General features: G+C 29.8%; 1 protein-coding gene across 1 annotated transcript; it reads right to left on the reverse strand.

Annotated features, from left to right (window-relative positions):
• Nucleotides 1-17: 17 nt before the first annotated feature.
• Nucleotides 18-21862, reverse strand: LOC130902583 (structural maintenance of chromosomes protein 1A). Its single transcript, XM_057814809.1, has 17 exons — nucleotides 21583-21862; nucleotides 21257-21377; nucleotides 19876-19972; nucleotides 18743-18891; nucleotides 17650-17818; nucleotides 11557-12021; nucleotides 11274-11488; nucleotides 9559-9772; nucleotides 8620-8851; nucleotides 7862-8127; nucleotides 7631-7762; nucleotides 7139-7460; nucleotides 6697-7001; nucleotides 6115-6239; nucleotides 3531-3892; nucleotides 2177-2502; nucleotides 18-333 (listed from the first exon to the last, which is right to left on the reverse strand). The coding sequence occupies exons 1-17, from the start codon at nucleotides 21692-21694 to the stop codon at nucleotides 271-273; spliced, it is 3675 nt and encodes a 1224-aa protein (XP_057670792.1). The 5' UTR covers nucleotides 21695-21862; the 3' UTR covers nucleotides 18-270.
• Nucleotides 21863-22016: the final 154 nt, after the last annotated feature.

The following is a 22016-nucleotide window of genomic DNA, read 5'->3' on the forward strand; positions in this document are numbered from 1 at the left end:
GGATTGAAACAACAGTGAAAAATTTTCAAAAAAACCTTTATTTATATCCTTTTAATGATATTAATACAGTAAAAAATCTATATTCTAAACACAACTTCCTTACCTCTCAAATAAACATTTATAAATTTGACAATTTAGAACTGAAATAAACTCCGTTGAAAAATATTTACTCTTAAAATATTAGTCCACAGATGATTTTATTAATTCAAGTACGAACGAAAAACTAAATGGAAACTATTTAGTTTTTTGGATATTCTCTGGCTTATGCTGTCAAAAATCTTCATACTTTGTTAAATCGCACGTTAATACTTGGCTAACTAAACAATCGGCAGGCTAAAAAAATGTACAATGATAGAAATTAATAATAGGTACATAGTCAAATCATAAGTAATCAGTAGAACTGCTTTTTATGTATATGAACAGCTCAAGACAAAAAAATGGAAAATCAAAATATAGGTTATGTGAAACAACAAAAAAGTTGAAATTTACATAACTCACACAAATCATCTTAAAAAATCAGAGAAATTCCAGAATATTGACACAAATATTAAATAATGTGAGGAGGAAGCCTTCGTTCTATAAGCTGGACTCAGTGCCGGATTAAGCCAGGGGCTTAGGATGTTTTCAAATTCATGCGAGAAAATTCAGGTGATTGCTTGTATGAAATTAGGATAGGTCATTCCTATAACAAAATTTCCACCATTTCCGAAATATCATCCTTAGAAGGTAGTGACTATAATTGAGTTTTTATTTTTTTTTTCTAAAATTTCAGTGTTATTAGACACTTAAAATTATATAATTTTCACGAACTCGCAAAGGACTAACTACAAGTATTTTCTCAATATTCCTGTTTCAGTATACTTTTTTTTCATATCAAAACGTTTTTTCAAGATGAAGTTTTATGAAATAAAATTATAACTTAATATCCTTGTTCTATTTAAAAATATTTTTTATTGTTTAATTTTTTTCCCAAAACCAATAGCTGCAGAGAAATAAAATATACACCATAATTCATATTTTTTTCCATAAATTGAGTAGAAAACGTAATAAAAGTTGTAAAACGTAATACAATTCATAATTAATGCTGGAAATGTAGAGGAATATTACAAAAATACCCGTGGTTAGTCATTTGCGAGTGCACAAAAATTACAGAATTTCAAGTTTCTAGCATTACTGAAATTTTAGAAAAAATAAATAAAAACCAATTTTTAGTCACTACCTTTTGAAGGTGATATCTCGGAAAGGGATGGGCTGAGGAAATTTTGTATTATTGTGTAGGATTATATATCTTAATTTCACACGAGCAATCACTTCCTGAATTTTGTAGCATGAATTTAAAAACATCCTTTCTAATTATTTAATCAATAGCTTTCAAAATTTTGGACTATATAGTTAGTCCATGAATTTAGTAACATCCTGTATATAAAACTTCCCTTAGAAACCATCTAAGAATTACATTGAGACTAATGAGTAATTCTATTTTATTATTATTTTTTTTCTGTTACAAAAGTACTATTTGATGTGCTGAGGTTGACAAAGGTCTAGTTGCAAGCACTCTGACCCTCAAATCAACCTCTCTAAGTGGTCTCCATATCAAATTATAGTTTATTAATAGTACAGGTACTGCGTTGCATCAGTTATATGATCAAGCCTTTGACAAAGTCTTCTTTATTTTTTCTCTAGGAACGTCTTTAATGTTCTAGAAATCGATAATTGTACCATATGGAATCTTTATGCCACTTGTTCTTACGAGTATTTTTCTTTAATTCAGGTAACAGCTACTGTCTTTGGGGCTGAAGATTTTGCCGTCTCTTAGAATTTTTTTCAAAGTTTACTGAGTTAATTACATCTTACTTAGACAAAATGAATAAAAAATTAACAATTGTTAACATTTTATCAAATATACATGTTTTGTACAGCAGCAAAAAGTAAAAGTTATCATCCATCTTCTTAAAAATATAACTCCATTTTCTTTCATTAAATATTTTAGATAAATAATAAATTATGAGTTAAATTTGCTGCGGAAACTGTTTTAATCTTGAATTGTGAAATTGTGAATTTCATGAATATTGGGATAATATGGACAACACAATAAATCATTTGTGACATTTCAGTGTTATTGAAGTTATGAAATTGGAACAAATAATTAAAAAAATTCCTAAAATTTATAATTTACCTTAATCTCAGGACAAATACCAATCAACGCATCAGCATGTGAATAAAACTCCTCTTTTAAAGAAATAACAATCGTTTGTAGTGATTCCGTTTTTTCTCTAATATATCTGGCAACTTTTCCTATATTAGTATTATCCAAAGCTGCGTCTACTTCGTCCAATACAAAGAATGGTGCCGGTTGATAACTGTGAATGGCGAAAAGTAAAGCGAGTGCAGCTACAGTTTTTTCACCTCCTGATAAATTGGACATAGGTTGGAAACGTTTCCCAGGGGCAACACAATTGTAATTTATACCATCCAAATATGGTTCTTCAGGGTTTTCAGCACCTATGGAAGGTAGAAAATTTTAAAACTAAGGAGACAAATGTTTAAGCAGATTATTTATTCTTAGTTACACAGGTAATAGATGTTTTATGTTATAGGGTCTATCAATCAATCTCTCTCTCTCTCTCTCTCTCTCTCTCCTCTCTCTAATCTGATACAACGACAACATATTTAAATGAACTATATCTAAACCACTTGAAGTATATTATATAAATATTAACATAAAAAATAAAATTATCTCTTTATATACAACAGTGATCAATTCTGCTTGATTAACAGTTAAAATAGACATATTTTGTTTAGAAATTACAACGAGTCCTATTATCAGAGTGAGAAACGCGCTTGACTTTACTTTTTAGTTTTTTGGGTTAACTGTAAGATATTCATTACAGTTAAATATTGTAAAATATAATAATGGGTAAAACTAAAGTTTTAGTTCGTAATGATAAAAACTAAATCCAGCCAAATGACCTTGCAATTACCGTACCTAGAAAATAGAATGATTATAGTAAACTATTCTGAAAAGATAGATATATGCCATCAAGGACTTTTTTGTGGATCTATAAATAGGAATATTATATAATGTCTTCTATCATATCTCAATTGGATTAGGCAAGATGGATTATGATGAAAGGTTGGATTCTACCCCAACAATTATAAAAACAACAAACATACATAAAACCTTGACAAAATATATAGTTGAAACTTTCTCATGAATCACTCTATCTGTTGTTAGACAATGCATGAAAATTTGTCTAGTAATTTTTGAATTTATCAGAATATGGTAGAGGTGATTGTTTTGTTATATGTAGTGATTATTGAAATCTACAATTAAGAAGTAAACATTTCGACTTTCATATCATAAACACTGCCAAAAATATAACCGCCTAAAACTACGCAAAGGTAGACTTCAAGAAATGAATGATGTAAGCAAAACACTAGAATCTAAATACTGTTCTAGACATTAATCACAATTTGATATAAAATATGCTTTAGTTATTTCAATTATGATTAAAATTAACATTAGTTACCTAAAAAGGCTTGTGCAGATTGATTCTGAGCCAAGGATTTGTAAATTCCATCAATTTCATTGGAAACATGATCAAAACATTTGGTGAACCTTTCATATCTCTGTTGCTTAATTCTTTCAAAGCCAGCTTTTGCTTTCTTATTCTGTTTTCTCAAATTCTCAAATTCTTCATTTGTTGATTGCAGTTTACCACAAGCCAACTGCAGTTTTTCAATAGCTTTCATATTTGGAGCTTGAATTTTCGTAAGGGTATCTTGCAATTGATGTATTGATTTTAGAAGCTTGTCAGCTTGTTTTTTTATTTCATCTTTTTCTTCAAGATCTTTGAGGTTTTCATTTAAACTGCTATAATCGATTTTAATTCTGAAAAATAAAATGGATTATATTAATAAATTTCTTCAATTTCTTTTGATATGTTTCTAAATGTTCTTGATTTAGTAGGTCTCTGTATAAATGTTATCTAAATTATTTAGGACTTTTTTTATCATTTATAGCTTTTTCGTTCTTATGAATGTGAACCATTCCTAAAAATTATTTTTTTCGTGTATTAGATTCCGTTCCAAGAATTTTTGAATCTTTATAATTGAATTTAGGTTTTTTTTTATATCTCGGTTCGTTAATATTTTATTTTTTTATCGTATTGATGCCCCCCTTAGACTTTTTTCTAAATACAGAGATGTTTGGTCTATGTAGACAGGTTTTGGTGTTTAAGATTTTAATTTAGTGAAATATTTGGATAATCTTATATTATATATATTACGTCCTTTATGACTTATACTAATATCACATTTATTGAAATAATTCGATAGTTGTTGGGAAAGTCCTTGTACATATGGTAAGGAAAGATGTTTTATGTTTTGCTCTTTAATTGATTGTAGTATCTGTTCATCCTTTTATAGAATATGTTTGCAGTTTTTGCTTTTTGAATAGCTAAACATCTAAATACAGGATCTAATAGTTGGATAGATCTATCAGCCAATATTATTATCACTAATCTTTTTTGTTACATAGAATGACCCGAATTGAAGTTTAAATATCTTGAGGACCAATTTGGTTTCGTATACCATTGTGTTCTTATGTCATTGTTAATTATATATAATGTGACATCAAGAAAATTGATTCTATCATTTTGCTCGATCTCGATTGTGAATTGAAGTTTTTTATGATAAGAATTGAATTTTTTATTTGTTTTCAATTTGATTCTTTGGTACGACAGTAATGCAATCATCTACATATCAGAAAAAGAATGGAATATTTATATCAAGTTTGCTTATGACAGTTTCCTCAAGATCTTCCATTACCAATTGTGCTATAACATTTGAAATGGAAGCTCCCATAGCACAAACATCGATTAGTTGGTATATTTCATTTTCATATAAATGATAAAAAAGACCTAAATCGTTCAAGTAAAATTTATAGTTCTATTTTGTAAATTCTAATAAAACTACAAATAATTTAATATTTGAGATGTAAGGACTGGGGGAAAATTAATTTTTCTTATTTGAACAAAGTTTTATTTTGATTTTATTCTTATTTTGATATTCATGATGAAGGTGATCTGTTGATCAATATAAAAACGTAAGTTGTCAGTGTCAATATCATATTTTGATAAAGACTTGAAGAAATGTCGGAACGTCAAAATTTATCTTTCTTTTAAAGTTATCAAAAAAAAACTAATTTTAAAACAGAAGAGATCTAAAATCAAGAACATTTAGATGCATTTATATATATATATATATATATATATATATATATATATATATATATATATATATATATATATATATATATATACATAAATCAGTTTTCTTATTATTAATGCATAATATGAATTACAATTGAAAAAAACTACAAAAAACATATATTTTTAGAAACAACATATATTGCCCAAAATGATCAATGCATTAATAAGAAAACTGATTTAAATAACCTTAGTGTAACAACCAACTAATCTCACCTAACCTATAAATTTCAACTTCACGTATAACGACCTATAAAATTTATTGTCATTTATATTCTATCCAATGAATATTCAACTACATTCATGACGACCTAACCTATTGAAATTTAATGTTATCCATAAATTTACCAATCAATATTAAACTTCATTCACTACAACTTATCCTAACCTATAAAAATTCAACTTCATTCATAATCTAACCAATTAAAAATTAATGAAAATTCCTATAGTAACCAGAATCTATATTTCTGTCAACGTCAATTTGAATATTGAATTGTGAATTCTATGAGTTTAAAAATGTTTACAAGAATTAATACAGTTCAAAACCACCGAAAATCTTAATTATTGTAAGTAAAATTTTATTATTGTTATACATTTACACATATTTCTTATATTGTATTTGGCCATATTTCAGCCCCAGACGATGAATACATAAGTATTCGAAAGCTCGGAAAATATATTAAAGTTAGTCCACTTTGGTGTTTCCATGTTCCCAATAAGAAACCGCTCATATATATTGGAAAGAAATGTTTTAGTTTACTGTATTAGTAGTCGATCTAGTAATCAAAAGTGTACATAATGACAACTAAAACCTATTAGCTTTTAACATGTGCATTTTTTTTACCTGGCCTCTTTTTCATGTTGTTGGGCACTACTACTTGTATCGGCACCCGAAGAAGATTGGGAAGGATCCGCAGCAGCAATATCTTCCATATTTCCTACTATCATAGGTATAGCAATGTCATCCATCTAGAAATAAGAATAAATTTCAAATGTCACATTTGCTATGATGCCATACTATCTAACAACAATTTGTTACTTCAGTTTAAAGATAAATTATTTCCTAGTAACCCTAAAGTGCAATTGAAGAAAATATCGAGCATGCCGCAGTATGTGTAGTTTTTTTATTAACAAGTTTCTTGCTAAATTTTATTACCAAACAATTATTTTCTATTGGATAAAAAAAATAGACACTTAAATAGCAATAAGAGAACTGAAGAAGGACTAGAAATTGAGAAGCAATGTACTTAAATGAACATAAGCAAATTTATTCAAATTTCCATCTTTAGAATGGAAATGTATTACTTGTTCAGATTTCCATCATCAGAGAATGTATCTCTCGTCAGAAGATCCAAATATTGAAAAAATGTAGAGCTTGTTGATGATAACTTTACTTTGTAATCACATTATTAAAAATATAGCTTACCTTACATTGCATTAGAATGGTATGCCGTTCACTCTTCTTTCCCTCAATTTTTCCTTCCAAAGATACTACAGCTTTTTGAGCAGCTTGTACATCTTTAGCCATCGCTCCTACTTCTCTTCGAGCTTTCCCGACTTCTTCATCAGCAGCTTCCACTTCTTGTTTCTTATTTAATCGAGCCGCTTTTAACTGTTCCACTTGTTGTAAATCTTTATCAATTTCATCTCTTTGTTTAGCTTCTTGTTTCTTGCATGTTTCCAGTTTTTCTTCTTCATCATTTACACTACGTTCCCAACGGCTTACATTATCTGAAAATTGTACAGCAAGTGTAGTATTCTTAGAATACGAATAAAATTTTAAAAAATTGACAGAAGGTATAGATTTACACCAAATCTGGAGTCATATTGTTATTTTGGCAGATCTTTTTTTTTATTTTTCAACTTACTTTGTGTATCTCTACTTCTTTCAAAATCCAAATTACTAGTGATTCTATTGATTTGTTTTTCAAATTCTAATCTTTTTTTCTTCCTTTCTTCTTGAGCCCTCAACTCTCTATCTTCATATTGTCTTATGTTTTTAACGCCGATTTCACGGCAAAAATCAGAGAATACGACATCTTCAACACTATTCATCTTCAATTTGATTTCTTCAATTTGCTGTTCTCGGGTGTGCATCAATTTCTCGATTGCCTCGATTTGTGGACAATACTTTTTCATTTCTTCATTGAGATGCGCCAATTCTCTGTCTACTAAACTTATTTGTTTTTTCTAAAACATATTAAATTATTGATTAATTGATACAAATATTACAAAAATTTGTCGTAGTTTAGAAAAACTTTTCTTGAAAACAACTAGCTAGAGCATACAATTTTAATTGAAATCATTATTTACGCAAAGTATTAATTTTAATGTAAATAAATTGATAAAAAAATTCTCACTGTGCTGTCCATGTCAGTTTTGGCATATCTTAATCGATTTTCGAGTCCACGTATTTGAGAATCCACTGTATTCAGTTCAGATTCTTTGCGAGATTTTTTCATAGCCTCACGCAACTCCTCAGTTAATTTCTCCTTTAAATACCAACAATTAAATCAACTTTAATGGAATACAGATTAATTAGCAAATAAAAAAGAATAAATAAAACAAACTTTACTTCCAACAATTCTTACCTTTTGAGCTTTTAACTGTGCCATATGTTTCTCATCCCATCGTTTAGCCTTTCTGGCAAGATCTAAACTTCCTCCTGATATAATTCCAGATTTTTGATAATAAGTACCATCTAAAGCAACTGCATCCAATCTTCCTCCCAGTTCATAAGCAACTTTCATAGCATCCTCTGGAGTTTCACAAACAAGAGCATTGTTAGTGGCAAACATTACTGCCTTCGTGATAGCTTGAGGCTCAAATTGAAGTACGTCATAAATTAGTTTCACGCCTAAAACAAAATTTAAAAGATATTCTGAGTGTGCAGAAATTCAAGACTAGCAGAGGAAGTTCATTACTTCAGGGTTGATGTTTGAGAAAGCATTCGTTTTGATGAAAGTACATAATTGTTAGTGCTTGATCAAAACATTACTTCACAGATTTACGTGCAGGTGATTACATTATTGGACCAACTTTCCACTTTTTAGACGAGAACGCTCGGCCTCATTGTCAAGACCCTTTGTATTTTCAAGGTATCCTTGGCACTAGCCCCTCTATATCGCTACTTCAATCGAGCAAAAATATTGTGAAAAGGGTCACACAAAAACTTACATGAAACAAATAAAATCAATGATTAACAAATAAATCTTGTTAACCAAAATTTCCAATCTTTTTGATATTCCCTCATGTCAAACATAGTCTTTAAGCCTACTTCTTATAACTCTGATTAACACTTTTTTCCAAACATTTATAGATAATTATAAAATTACAGTAGTATACGGACCTTTGGGCTCAGTGATATTTCTCAACCTTTCTTTAATCGGTTTCGTCTGAAGATAATCCAGAGGAAGAAATGTTTCTGGTTCCAGCATCTGTTCCTTCAAATATTTGATGCATTGTCTACCGGTATGTTCTGTATCTACCACAATGGCATCCATATATTTGCCTAAATTTTTGGTTATAGCGACATTGTAGCGTTTGTGTATTGGGTGACACATGTTAAGCATTCGGTCATACTGAAATGTTGAAAATACATAATAAATAATGTTTCCATCAAATCTAATAGAAACATCTGAAGATAATAAGCTCAATTACTGAAACACTTTGCAGCATTAGCCCAAAATATTGAAAATTGAAAAGTGTAGATACTGAATAACCAAATACAGGGCAGTTTTGTTATTTAGGTTGCACTGCTTTGAAGAATTAAGGGCAACTGTTTAAAGATAAAACTATATGCTGTAACAACAAATAATCACTTTTTTATTACTAGTGATATATCCTTTGTTCACACACTGGTAACAATGACTGTCAGATATATAAGGAAACAACATGAATATGAATGTGTCTAAATATTAAACTCAATGATATGAAATAGAATTTCAAAGCTATTTCAGCTAATTGAAAAGATCACAATCTAAGGTACGCCAGAAAGTTTGCTTATATTTCAAAAATCCATATATCACATTTAATTAGTAGAAGTAATAACAGAAAAACCAATCTCATAATCCAACTATTTCTGCAAACAGAAAGAAACTGACTATCTGATTTAAAGTAACACTTAAAAACCAATTGAAACTTTTTAATTCTACTAATTCTATTTTCCATTCTTCATGATTAGATCTTATGTGAAATAGTATAATAATAATAGTATGATAATAAAAAGTTCAAATTGAACAAAAATGTTTTACTTAAACCTAAAATTATAGTATTGAAACACACTTACTACTCCTGGATAGTTACTTTTGAACCTTTCTACAATTTCTTCTTTTTTCTTTCTTTTTGCATCCTCATGTTTATCTGTTCTAGCATCACCAAGTTGCTCCACTACATCATCCAACTGGTTTTGAATTTCATGTACTCTATCTTTCGAGAAACCAACATCAGATTGTAAATCCTCTCTGAGTTGTCTTTGATCTTGTAAAGCTTGTTCCATTGATCTGAATAGAAACACACATTTAAATATTTTTCAAATGAACAATGCATGAATGCTGTATAATTACAACTATTATTTTATTACTGATAATATGCTACATTTTTAGCCTGACAGTTCCACAGTAAGAATATATTATATACATATAAAACGAAAAGGTGAAAAGCTTTATTTATGGCGGGCACTTATCACTAATAAAATCATCATTCGAATCAATGAAAACACCTACAGTAGTAGTATTTTTCTACAAAAAACAAAACTATAGTTTTAGTTTTCTTCAGATCAGATACTGTGGAGTTATATTTAGGATTGGGTTTATCAGTTTTTCTAAAAGAAGGATATGCAACTTATTAATATGCATATAATCCTCTAGAACCTTCATGGTTTTTAAATAAATATAATTTTAACACATATAAAATTCTATTCATCGCAAATATGTGAGTTAAAATTATAAATTCTTTTTTTGGAAGCTGTGTCGGCATTTTTCCTGGTATTGTAATGTATTTATTTACTCGTTTATATTCTTTATATTCGTGGTGTGAATTAATAAACACTATCTTTTACGTTTTTACGTTCTTAATTTATTTATACACTATACAATACTTAATTTTGAATAATTTATTATTTAAAATTTATAATTATATATATATATATATATATATATATATATATATATATATATATATATATATATATATATATATATATATCACTTAAACAATTTCTGTAATTGGATTTATTAATTTGCTCTTTCCATTACGACTCTTTATTTAAAAATAGCTTACTGTGCTACATAAACTTATTCATATATCACACATAGAATTCTACAAAGTTCTAGAACAAAAAGACACAAAAGAAATAAATAACTAGACTTTCCTAGAAATTATTTAGAAGAAATACTTTAAAATAACACACCCACTATAATAAAAAGTTCTAAAAGGACACATAAAACAAGCTTCCGCCTTTTATAAAAAATTCGCCGAATTTTCGAATTCTATTGTAGCTGGACAGGGCCGACCTTAGATGAAAGTTCCTCCTGGAACTTATGGATAGCTGAGATTGGATGTTTAAATCGGCAACTGGTCCCATTCCTGCACTTTACGGTCATATACAAATAACAGGGTACCGTCTTCACCAGGTACTGATGATCTTGAAATTCATATTTGATTACCAGGTTAAAAATATACCGCGAATCGTGTTTGATTCTCAGCGTCTTGCCGGAAGGTGGGATCTGCTCTTTTTCTAATTGACCAAACTTCTTCCGGAAGACGGTTACTAATGCTTTCTTGATACGGACAGGGATGTTGCAAGCCAGCAAAACATTTTCTGGCAAAGTGAACAAATCATGTTGTTCTTCTGTAGTGACTCTATATCTAACTTTGCCGGTACCTATAATAAACTATGGGAGGGTAAGCAGGGCTGTTAAGTCCCTTCCCCCCTACAAATCAGTCAGAGGTATTGGCTCCTCATAAATATAATAAAATAAAAATATAACTATATTTGCTCACCTTATATGTTCAGCAAGTTTTTCTATTCTCTTTTCCATTTCTTCTTTTTCATGTAGTTTTTGTCTATGTTTATTTTCTGCATCTGTCCTACTTCTTGACACATTATCTAAACGGTCTTGGTCGGCCTTTTGTTCTCTGTTAACAGAATCCAATTCTTGCATGTATCTAGCTGATCTCTTTGCTGCTTCTTCTTTCAGATGATGGTATTCTCTAACCTAAAATATTTGTTGAACAAATGCGATTTTCAATTAAGTGCCAGTGTAAAACTATTTAAGAAATTTACCTGCGCATCTTCCAGATGAACATCTCTTCCTTGACTTTGCGATTCTCCGGCAATTTGCATTTCATATTCTTCCTTTTTCTTTTCTACACTTGCCAATTCATCTTCCAATTTTTTAATATCGTCCATATGAGCATCGTGCGCTTTCCTAGCCTGATCAAGAGTCTTAATTGCACCATCAAGTTTTTTTTGCATGTGACTGACACGTTCTTTGGCTTTTATAAATTGAGGTTTCTTTTTAGAAATTTCTACTTCCACTTCTCTTATATCTTGTTCAATTTTTGCCAATTCTCTGTTACATTTACCATGTTCTTTTTTCTTTTCTTTTAGAACATCTTCTAACTTCTCCTTTTTCTTTTCTATCTTGTCCACCTCTTTTTGTTTCGATTTGAGGTCTTGTTCCAAATTTTTCATTTCGCGTTCGTTGTGAAATAGTCGAAATAGTTGATGTTCAGTCAATTTATCGTTCTGAAAAAGCATTCAAACATTAAAATAAAACTAATAAACAAACTAAAATAATTCAAGATATATAAAAAGTGAAATACAAAAGTACTATTTTCAAAAATGAAGAGTTTAGTTATTTTCCCATAATTAACATACAAGTATTTTTCCAATATTTTTATGTGAAATAATCATTTATTTTTAAATTGAATTATCTTACATAAAAAATAAATACAAGCAAAGATCAGAAAAATGGAATAAGCATTATTAGACCAGGGTAGAAGACTTTCAAAATGATAAAAAGTGAGAAAAAAATAATAATAGGATAAAAACCATTAGAAAAGGGGGAAATATAAAAAATGTGAGAAAAAAAATTTACAGACGATCTGAGGTCAGGAAGTGGAAAAGGGTGGTTTTTAGGGTAAAAAACGGTTTGTTTTTCAATTATCTTTTACAAGAAATATTTTTTTCAAGAAATTTAGTGAACACTTTTATATTCCAAACAACATTTCATTTTAACTATTTATTTTTTCATCTTATTTTGCCTTAATATTGAAGACACAATAATTTTCAATGGAAAATGATAAACAAACGAAAAAAAATCATTTATTATTCATAATTTCTGGGTATTTATTAAAATTTAACACTCTACTTATGTTTATCAATGAACATGGAATCTAACGTTTTTCATAGAGTGTAAAATTTTAATAAATAATTAAAAATTGTGCAAATGATAAAAAACATTTCGGATGCAATTTTTTTTTCGTTTTTTGCCTTTTCTGAGAGAATTTACCCTGGTGATGGTAATATTTTTTAGCTCCATCAGAAAATAGAGATTTCAACGAATAAAATTCTCACTGACTTATTTTGACGGTACTATTTTCGACGGAAAATTAGGATGCTTTTTCTATAATACGTCAAAATAAGTTGAAAAAATAAATATTTCAAATCAAATGAATTACAGTGTATTTGGTAAGTTTCCACCAAAATTTGTGTAAATAAATGATTTTTTAATCACATGAGTTTTGAGGTTTTTCTAGGACTAGTTTTGCCAGTAATTGAGATAAATAGTTTTTTGTCCTTGTCCCCTCGACATCAGATCACCCGTAAACTATTTTTCCTTCAATTTTTGTTGGTTTCATTCTACTATTATTTTTTTGTGTCAAAAATTTGGATCCAGGTCTAAGTCAATACCTAATGAAAGAATTAAAAAATGATAAACATGCAGAGAAAAATAGACCAATAAAAATTATCATATAATAATAATAATGTAATTTCGAGTGGTGTTGCGGGATATGGACTCAAAATAAAGCTATCCAAGAGTTTTTTAAAATGCGAACGTTTCAACTTTTTATTTGATTTGTATCAAGGCTAAAAATATATGGTACATTATAACTCAAACGTTGATGAACATAAACAAGTAAACATTATGTTCTCAACATAATAAGAATTCATGCTGGTATATTCTGAATTTCAAGTATTGTTTAGTCATACCAATGTAACTCTTATTGCAGTCTAAACAATTTATTTTATAAATCAAATTGGAATGCTGGAGTGTAGGTATTTTGTCTTTGATATGTGTGAATAAGTTGCCAACTTTGTTTATTGGGTAGAATGCCAGCTCACAATTATTTGATAAGTGTGTTTTGAAACAGTTTCCAAGATTTTCTAACAATACTCTAGTGTAAGGAAATTTATAATACATTTTACTTTCACTTCGAGGAACCTGTATAACGTAATAAAAATTTTATACAACAATGTTCTTATTTTTTTTATATATAGTTAGTCTTAGATACAGTGTGTTCTATTTATTTATATATACATGTATATTTACATCTGATTATTTAATTTAGGTAATTATAATTTCACAATTTTTTGTTTACATTGTTTATCTACATAAACGTTTAAGTTATAATGTACCATATATTTTTAGCCTTGATAAAGATCAAATAAAAATCGAAACGCATTTTACAAAACTCTTGGACAGCTTTATTTTGAGTCCTCAACCCGCAACACACAAAATGACATACTGGGAAGGACAATAATATCAACAATGACAATAATAATAATAATCCCCTATCTACCATGCTCAATGATACAAAGTACGGACTCAACATTAAAGCGAACTGATACACCAACTGATTATGTGTATATATGGACTTAAGACTGTCTACGTGCAAGACTCTACATATCAAGAAAGGTATTGTCATGAACGGAAATGTGCAACTTCACAACAGAGATATCATACAGGCGATGGAAAACGGAGAAACCTACTAATACCTAGGATTTCAAAAGGCTAAGTTGCTGGACCACAAGCAGGCAAAAGCTAGAATCCAAGATCAATACACCAGTGAATTCACTTATGAAATCGGAATTAAATACAGGCTTAGTCCAGGCAATCAACACCTATGCCATACCTGTTTTAACGTACTCTTTTGGAATCCTGAAGTGAACGAAAACAGAGCAAGAGGGTATTCAGAGGTTGACACGAACAAAGATGACGAAGAATAACCACCACCAGAAGTCATCCACTATTAGAAGCAACATTACCCCAAAAGGAGAGTGGAAGAGGCTTGATTGACCTTCTTAACCTGCACTCTCGACAGGTAATGAAACACGTGAATTCTTTCATACTAAATCGGAAGGCTCAACTCTGCACCGGATTTTATCCAAATCGGATAAGGATTTATCACCCTCAACCTGGCATCGCCAGAATCTGACTTAAATATAGTATTGGACACCAAGAAGCTGGAGCAGTGGTCATTACACGGTAGACATCATCATGACCTCAACCAACCACATGTTAACAAAGAAGCTTCAAACAGATGGCTTACTAGCAGCAATCTCTTTCCAGAGACTGAAGGTTTCATGATGGCTATCCGGGATCAAGTTATTAACAAGAATAGCTACAAGAAAAATATTATTAAAGATCCGAACACTCAATCTGACAAATGCAGAAAGTGCCAACAAACATCAGAGACCATCCAACATATAACATCTGCTTGTAGTGGGTAAGCTAATACTGACTATCTACACCGGCATAACCAAGTGTTCAACATCATCTACAAGAAACTGGCCAACAAGTTCGGTCTTCTTAATACATATACACCGTATTACAAGTACCAACCGCAGAAGGTGCTCGAAAATGACAATTTTAGACTCTACTACGATAGGTCCATTATCACCGATAGACAGGTGACAAATAACAGACCTGACATCCGTGTTGGTTAATAGAAGAGTCAATTCAGTCTTTCTTGTCGATGTAGCTATACCGAACTCTCATAACGTTCTCAACAAACACCAGGAGAAACTGGCCTAATACGCGGATCTCGCAATTGGGATTAAACAGATGAGGCACAGCGAAAATGTAGAAATCGTCTTAGTTATTATGTCAGCAACTGGCGTCGGGTCAAAGACACTACACGATAGCATCGCCAAACTGGGATTACCAAAAAACACCTTCGCCGACATCCAGAAGGCTGTAATACTGAATACTTGCCACACAGTGCGCAAGTTCATTATGTAAACAGAGCCTAATCCTTTTGATATGGGATCGGTAAATAATACCGGCTCTAAGCTGAGTAGTGCATAAGTCTTTCGCATAATAATAATAATATAATAAATCGTCTTTATTAGTCTGATATGTGTACATAATAACAATTTACAAAATATACACACATCATGCAAGAGGAGTAGCGAGATTTAACATATCTGTTATTCTTTTTTCTAACCACTTCCAGCTGCTTAACTATACAAAGAACTTTATATAAAAAAGATAAAGTTAGTTACATATTTGCATACAAAACAAAATTGCTCTGTACTTAGATTTAAAAGAATTTATACCACACAATTTAAGCATTATAACCTTTGATAGCTAAATACGTGAAACTTCTTTGAAAAAGTGCATTTTTATGCTGAGGCATAGTTAACAGACTTTTATGTCTCACATGTACATTATGTATTATTGCATGAAAAACAAATTTTTCCCTCAAATAAACAGGCGTCGAATGTTTCAACACTTTATTAAGAAGACACATAAAATGAAGACTTGCAACATTCGACATTTTTAACCAATTTAATTCATTAATTTTGGCCAAAATATGATCATACTTTCTTCACTTAAAAATAAATCTGTACATATTGCACTCTATTTTTCGATGCCATGTCAAGACAATGATAGTAAATAACATTACAGTAGGTAAAAATAGACAATACTTAAGATTCACATAGCTTTTTCCTCATCATATTCTTTAAACCTTAAGTCCACATCTAGAATTAGTCCTAAGTTCTTAGCAAATTGTTTTATTACCAATGTCTCATTGCCAAACTTCAATTTTAAGTTTTGTTGCAAATGTTCTTTACATCTCTGAGAACAAAACTTCAGTCTTATTTGCATCCAGCTTTAGATTATGCTGACTGGAATATTCAATACTTGACAGATGAATATTTATGTGTGTAGATGCTGGATCTGTGGGATCAAAGTAGTGTAGGACCTGAGTGTCATCAGAGTATGATTGAATTTGAGAGTGAGAGACACTGTCACATAGATCAAAGACATATATGAGGAACAAAAGTGCGCCAATTATTGAAACCTGCGGCACATCAGATAATATCTCGCCAGCCTCAGATGAACTCTGATCTATGCAAAATCTGTAGCCTTCTTCCTTTCAAGTAAGATCCAAAAAATTTACAAGATATTTCGTCAAATCCCATATATTTCAGCTTTGCACAAAGGAGATGGACAGCCCTCTTCTTATCCAATTCTTATTATGTTGTCAGTGATATTTAACATTGCAGTTGCTGTGCTATGCCATCCAAGAAATCCTGATTGATACACATGAAGATCATTTTCATGTAAAGAAGAGTTTATCTGGGTGTGCACTGCTCATTCCAAAACTTTTGAAAATATTGGTAACAAACTCAAATGATTTAGTACTGTGGGTAAGCGGTGTTTGAGTATCTGCAACGTAAGACTATCACTTCCAGCGATTTAATCATAAATACATAGTTAAGAAATGATTCCATAAACTCCATAACAAAGCTAAACTCTCTACAAGGGTCCATTTTATGGCTATTGTAGAAAGTAATCTTCTCCTGACATACATGGGACTTATTGAATACACTCAGAAAGTACTTATTGATCTCATTGGTCTTTTGCAAACTTGTAGACATATTTGTGGATGTTCTGGAATTGGAGTAAATATCCATATTTCTGAAGCCCCTCCAAAGTGCCTTTGTATCATTTAGACCTTCCAGAAATTCAAGATATCCTCGTTTTTCTCTTCTAACTGGCTCAGATACAAGATTTCGCAATTCTCGATATGCCCCCCAATTTTGTGCTGAAGCGTTTTCTTGTGGGCAGGAGTTAACCAGAGAGCTGGGAGCGTACTTACTGAAACTGTTCTTAGAGGTAAACAGCGACGCAAGCTGGACATTAAAGAGGTTTACTTTTTCTTCAATATGTGATAAATAGTGGATATCATCCCATGGTACATTAAAGAGATTGTAGGTTGACCTAATATATACCATTCTCTGAATTAATAGATTTTTCCATTGTATTTTATTTTTAGATTTTTTATTTCTTTTTACTGAATTAAATTTCAATATTATTTCAATAAATAATAGCCTAAGTAGTAAATTGTTGAAATATATTACCAGATCATCTTTGAGTCGAGCATATTTATCAGCTTCCTCCTTTTCTAATCTTGCTTCTTTTTTCTCTGCATTAATTCCTTTCTTCTTCTGATAAGCACAATTAAGTTCCTCCTGAGCTTTCAGCATTTCATGTTGAAATTTGGAATATTCCTCCTTGAGGGCACCGGATCTGATAATTAAAAATGATCAGACTTCAATAGATATAAAAAGGCTTCAACAATTAACAAGCTTATTGAAATTATAATATACAATGTGATAACCACCAATGAAAATAATATTAAAACTTTAAAATTCTAAGTGTAATCAAAGCATTTATACATAAACTGTTTCTACTAACCATTTATAATATATAATAGTTTTTCAATACAATTTTGACATTTCCTGATAGGTAATAAATATTTTACTAGTTGTATACAGTGAGAAAAGGATTACATGAAAGTAAAAAAACTTGTGGAATTTTCAAAAAAATAATAGCTCGGGCTGTCACACATAACCTTATCAAGATAGATTAATTACAAATAGAATATAAAAAATAATGCTATTGATCTTTTCAATGACTATTAGTGATAATTGCCAAGAACAAATCATTTCATTATAAAACTGAAATGTAAGATTTTGAATAAACACATTTTTGTTAACTTTCACAATTTTTTGGAAATTATTCTACCTACTTTAGTATAAGACATAAATGTTCCAATTCCTCTCAGTTCAATTATATTTTTTTTTGTTTATGCAGTTATGATTTTATTGATTACTATTAAAAAGCTGCCAAATTTATTTCCGATTATCTAGTATTATCTATTTGGTTTATACTAATTAAAATTAGTTTCAGAAAATATTAAAATCTTGATGATCATAGAAAAGTTATTCCTGTACATCCAAATGCTATGACAGTTATTATATATTCTGTTTATAAATATTTATTAGTATGTATTATTACCTTGTTAGTTATAAAGAAAATTGTAGATACATTTCTTTTCAATTTATAATTATTTGTTGTGCACAGCTTTTAATATTTTCCTTTAATATTGTTTTTTGTCTATTTGTGAAATTATTGAATTGGGCTTTTTAAATAAATGGATACATTACTCACCCACTAATTTCTTCAAACAAAGCAGTCATTTCTTTGGGATTCTTCATAGCTACTGATTCTACAGCTCCTTGGAATACCAAAAAATTCTTAGCTTTAACATTAATTTTTAATTTTTCTAGTTCAGAAAGATACTCATTTGAAGAAATAACCTAAAAATTAGACAATATCAAATGTAAGATGATTTTATAACAATACCTGATAAATTAACTACTCTAAAGAATTGGGTAGTATTAATTTTGTATACAGTTATTTTTCAAATTCAATGTATTATATGGGTAATCAATTATATATTTATTTCATAGCTATGCCGCCACCTTTGTCCGAGTCAATTAAAAGTTACAATTAATTGGCTCAGCAGGCATGGGGGGGGGTTGAGGCCAGTGTTTTGTACTTCAAAAAAGACGATTCTAATATGGAGCTTTGGTTAACATGTTTTAATAAATACACGTGATGTTACTTTCACAGAAAAGTTTTAGTTTAACAAAATAGCTCGGATCCTGGTATCATACAACAAATATACAAATAAGTATATAAGCCACTAGACAAAGTGGAACAATATTTTCATACTCCAACAGAATGTGTTTGTCTTGAATACAACCATATTATTATATAATACCTACAATTGCCGTAAGAATGTACTACTTTCAGACACTCTGCCAATAGACATATTTTAAACATTTCCAAATAGCTTAAAATGTACTGTTCTGTTCATAATTTAATGCATCGACAATTGAACTTCCTTAATAAATATTGAAATTCGTTCGGAGCTTCCAAATTTAGTATATAAACGTTTTTTTATATGTATAAAAATCAATGCCTGTACATAAGGAATAGCTTATTACATTTATAGATTATCCATGTGACTTGTGCAATGGAATAAGCTTTATGTTTTGAAGATATTTCTGTTGATCTGAACCACTTTAACAGAAATCACATTTAACATATATGTACCTATGTAAACTGTAGTAAAGTTAAATTTAAATAGGACTTTGCTCTATGTGCAGGCCTAAACAATATTTTATGAACTTATCCAATATTGTTCTGATTTGCACAATTTTCAGGAATAGCCTTATATAAAATAGTAACATGTCACAACAATTTATATTGATTATCAATATATTATCAATACTTACATTGCCATTGATCCTGTATTCTGATGATGAACCTTGAACAGATCTCTGAAAAGTCATTTCCGTTCCATCAACATCAAATACAGCACATACTGAGGCACTAAAAAAAATTCAGAGGAATGAATTTTTTTGCTATCCAAGATATAAAATAATTGATTCGTGACTGCGATTATAAATATTGATGAACAAGTTAATGTATCAAAATTCTGGAAATATCCAAATCATATCCTACTCATTTACATGTATGAAATTATTACATGAATATTTCTCATTGATATTTCAACAACTATGGTACATACAAATTGAATGCCAACATTGATGCCGATTGGTCTATAGATATAAGCACTTTTTAAAGCCTAGGCACTGAACTGTCACAGCATCATATTTGACAGCAGTTGATTACACATTAATGTGCTTAAGAAATTTTAAAATCACAATTAATTTGAAGTATTCTATTACAATTAATATAAATACATGAAAATAAATAGGATTTGAATGCCGATTTTTGAAAAATAATATTATTCAGCTAAGTAACTAAACTTGGCACCTATTCTACTCGCTTCAATTCCAAATATTTTCACAAGTAATTTTGAATCTGGGCGATTTCAAAAAGAAATATAATATGTAACGTGGCACTAAAGTCTCTTTTTGTGACTTGTCTAGTTAGATATTAATCTCCACTCTCATGAATGAAACAATGATATAACACAGATATGTTGATTGTTCATTTGTTGATTCAATTGAGGAATCTATCCAGTGAATTATTTTTTTTTTCACATTAAACCATGTGACATATTGTTTACTAGGTTAATTAATAATTATTGTAATAAGAACATAACAAATGTGTTGGAAGAAAGCAGCAGAAGATATTCTTATTGTAATTAAGTATGTGCAAGTCAAAATTTGATTTTTAGTATTATGACAATTACAAAATGAGTTGTTTCATTATTATAATGTAACACAGAGAAGCACCTATAAGTAGTGAAATATCTTATAGACTAGAAAAATTGATACTAGAAACCAGAATAGAAGGAAATGAACAAGGTAACCTAAACAAAATATATGAATCAGTAAATACAATAATGTTGAAATAAATAAAAGATTGATACCTAATATACAATATTCATATAATTATTAGGATTTATATTTTTTTTTAATAGAAATTAACCATTAATCCCTTAACATAAGTTAGTATAAAGTATGTATCTAAATTCCTGATATTATAACTGAGCTTAATTCTAAATAATTTCATTGTAATGCTCTTATGAAGTGATAAGATATTAAATTTTTACTTGTTTTATTATGCCTACCTTGGTTTCTCGGAAATGTTGAACTACACTATTGATATTGTAGTGTATATAAAAAATAAATGTACACAACTCACCTTCTAGAGACAGGTCTACTAATTGCAGCACCATGAATTAAGTCACTCAATCTTTTTACTCTCAAGCTTTGTGTCTTTTCACCCATAACAAAACTGATAGCATCCATAAAATTTGATTTTCCTGAAAAATATATTACCCTTGAATGAAATTTCGATACAAATATCAAGCAATTTTGAAGAAAACTTGCTAGAAGAAAAAATCTGAAATTGTAAGCAATACACAAAATAAAAAGAAATTTGAAACTATGGATCCAAATAAAATGCCATATACATTTGTATTAGTTATTAACAAGTAAACAAACACTAGTTTCTTGACTGAATCTTACCTGATCCATTTGGGCCAATAACAGCATTAAATGATTTAAGAGGTCCTATTACTTTCCGTCCTTTGTAGGACTTGAAATTTTCCACCTCGATATGTTTCAATCTCGCAGTCATATTGATAGTAAGAATTGTTTTACTTTAACATATATTCTCAACATTCCAATATTATCATCCACTAACCAACTCTACAAACATGGCGGATAGTGGCGGCGAAATTTTCAAAATACGACAAGTGACTGTTTTAGGGTTCCTTCAGACGGTGAGGAATGAACGTGCGTCAAGACTATTGCGGAACAGAATGAGCCAATCAGCACCTTGATGCATGCCCATATATGTAATACTTCTACTTGGACAGTTTCTATAAGTGGAAGCTGTTCCGACTAAGGGAGACAGAATGATACCGCTTTCTCTATTCTCCAGGGTTCAGCTCGAACAA

Source organism: Diorhabda carinulata, chromosome X (assembly GCF_026250575.1).
Source record: "Diorhabda carinulata isolate Delta chromosome X, icDioCari1.1, whole genome shotgun sequence".
Classification (NCBI taxonomy): Eukaryota; Metazoa; Arthropoda; class Insecta; order Coleoptera; family Chrysomelidae; genus Diorhabda; species Diorhabda carinulata.

Coding starts and splice junctions, on each gene's coding strand:
- LOC130902583 (XM_057814809.1), bottom strand. CDS start 21,694: ATGACTGCGAGATTGAAACATATCGAGGTGGAAAATTTCAAGTCCTAC. Junction 7,002..7,138: donor AAGAAGTAGAGATACACAAA/GTAAGTTGAAAA, acceptor TACAATTTTCAG/ATAATGTAAGCCGTTGGGAA. Junction 334..2,176: donor GTATTTGTCCTGAGATTAAG/GTAAATTATAAA, acceptor ACATTTTTTTAG/CCTGCCGATTGTTTAGTTAG.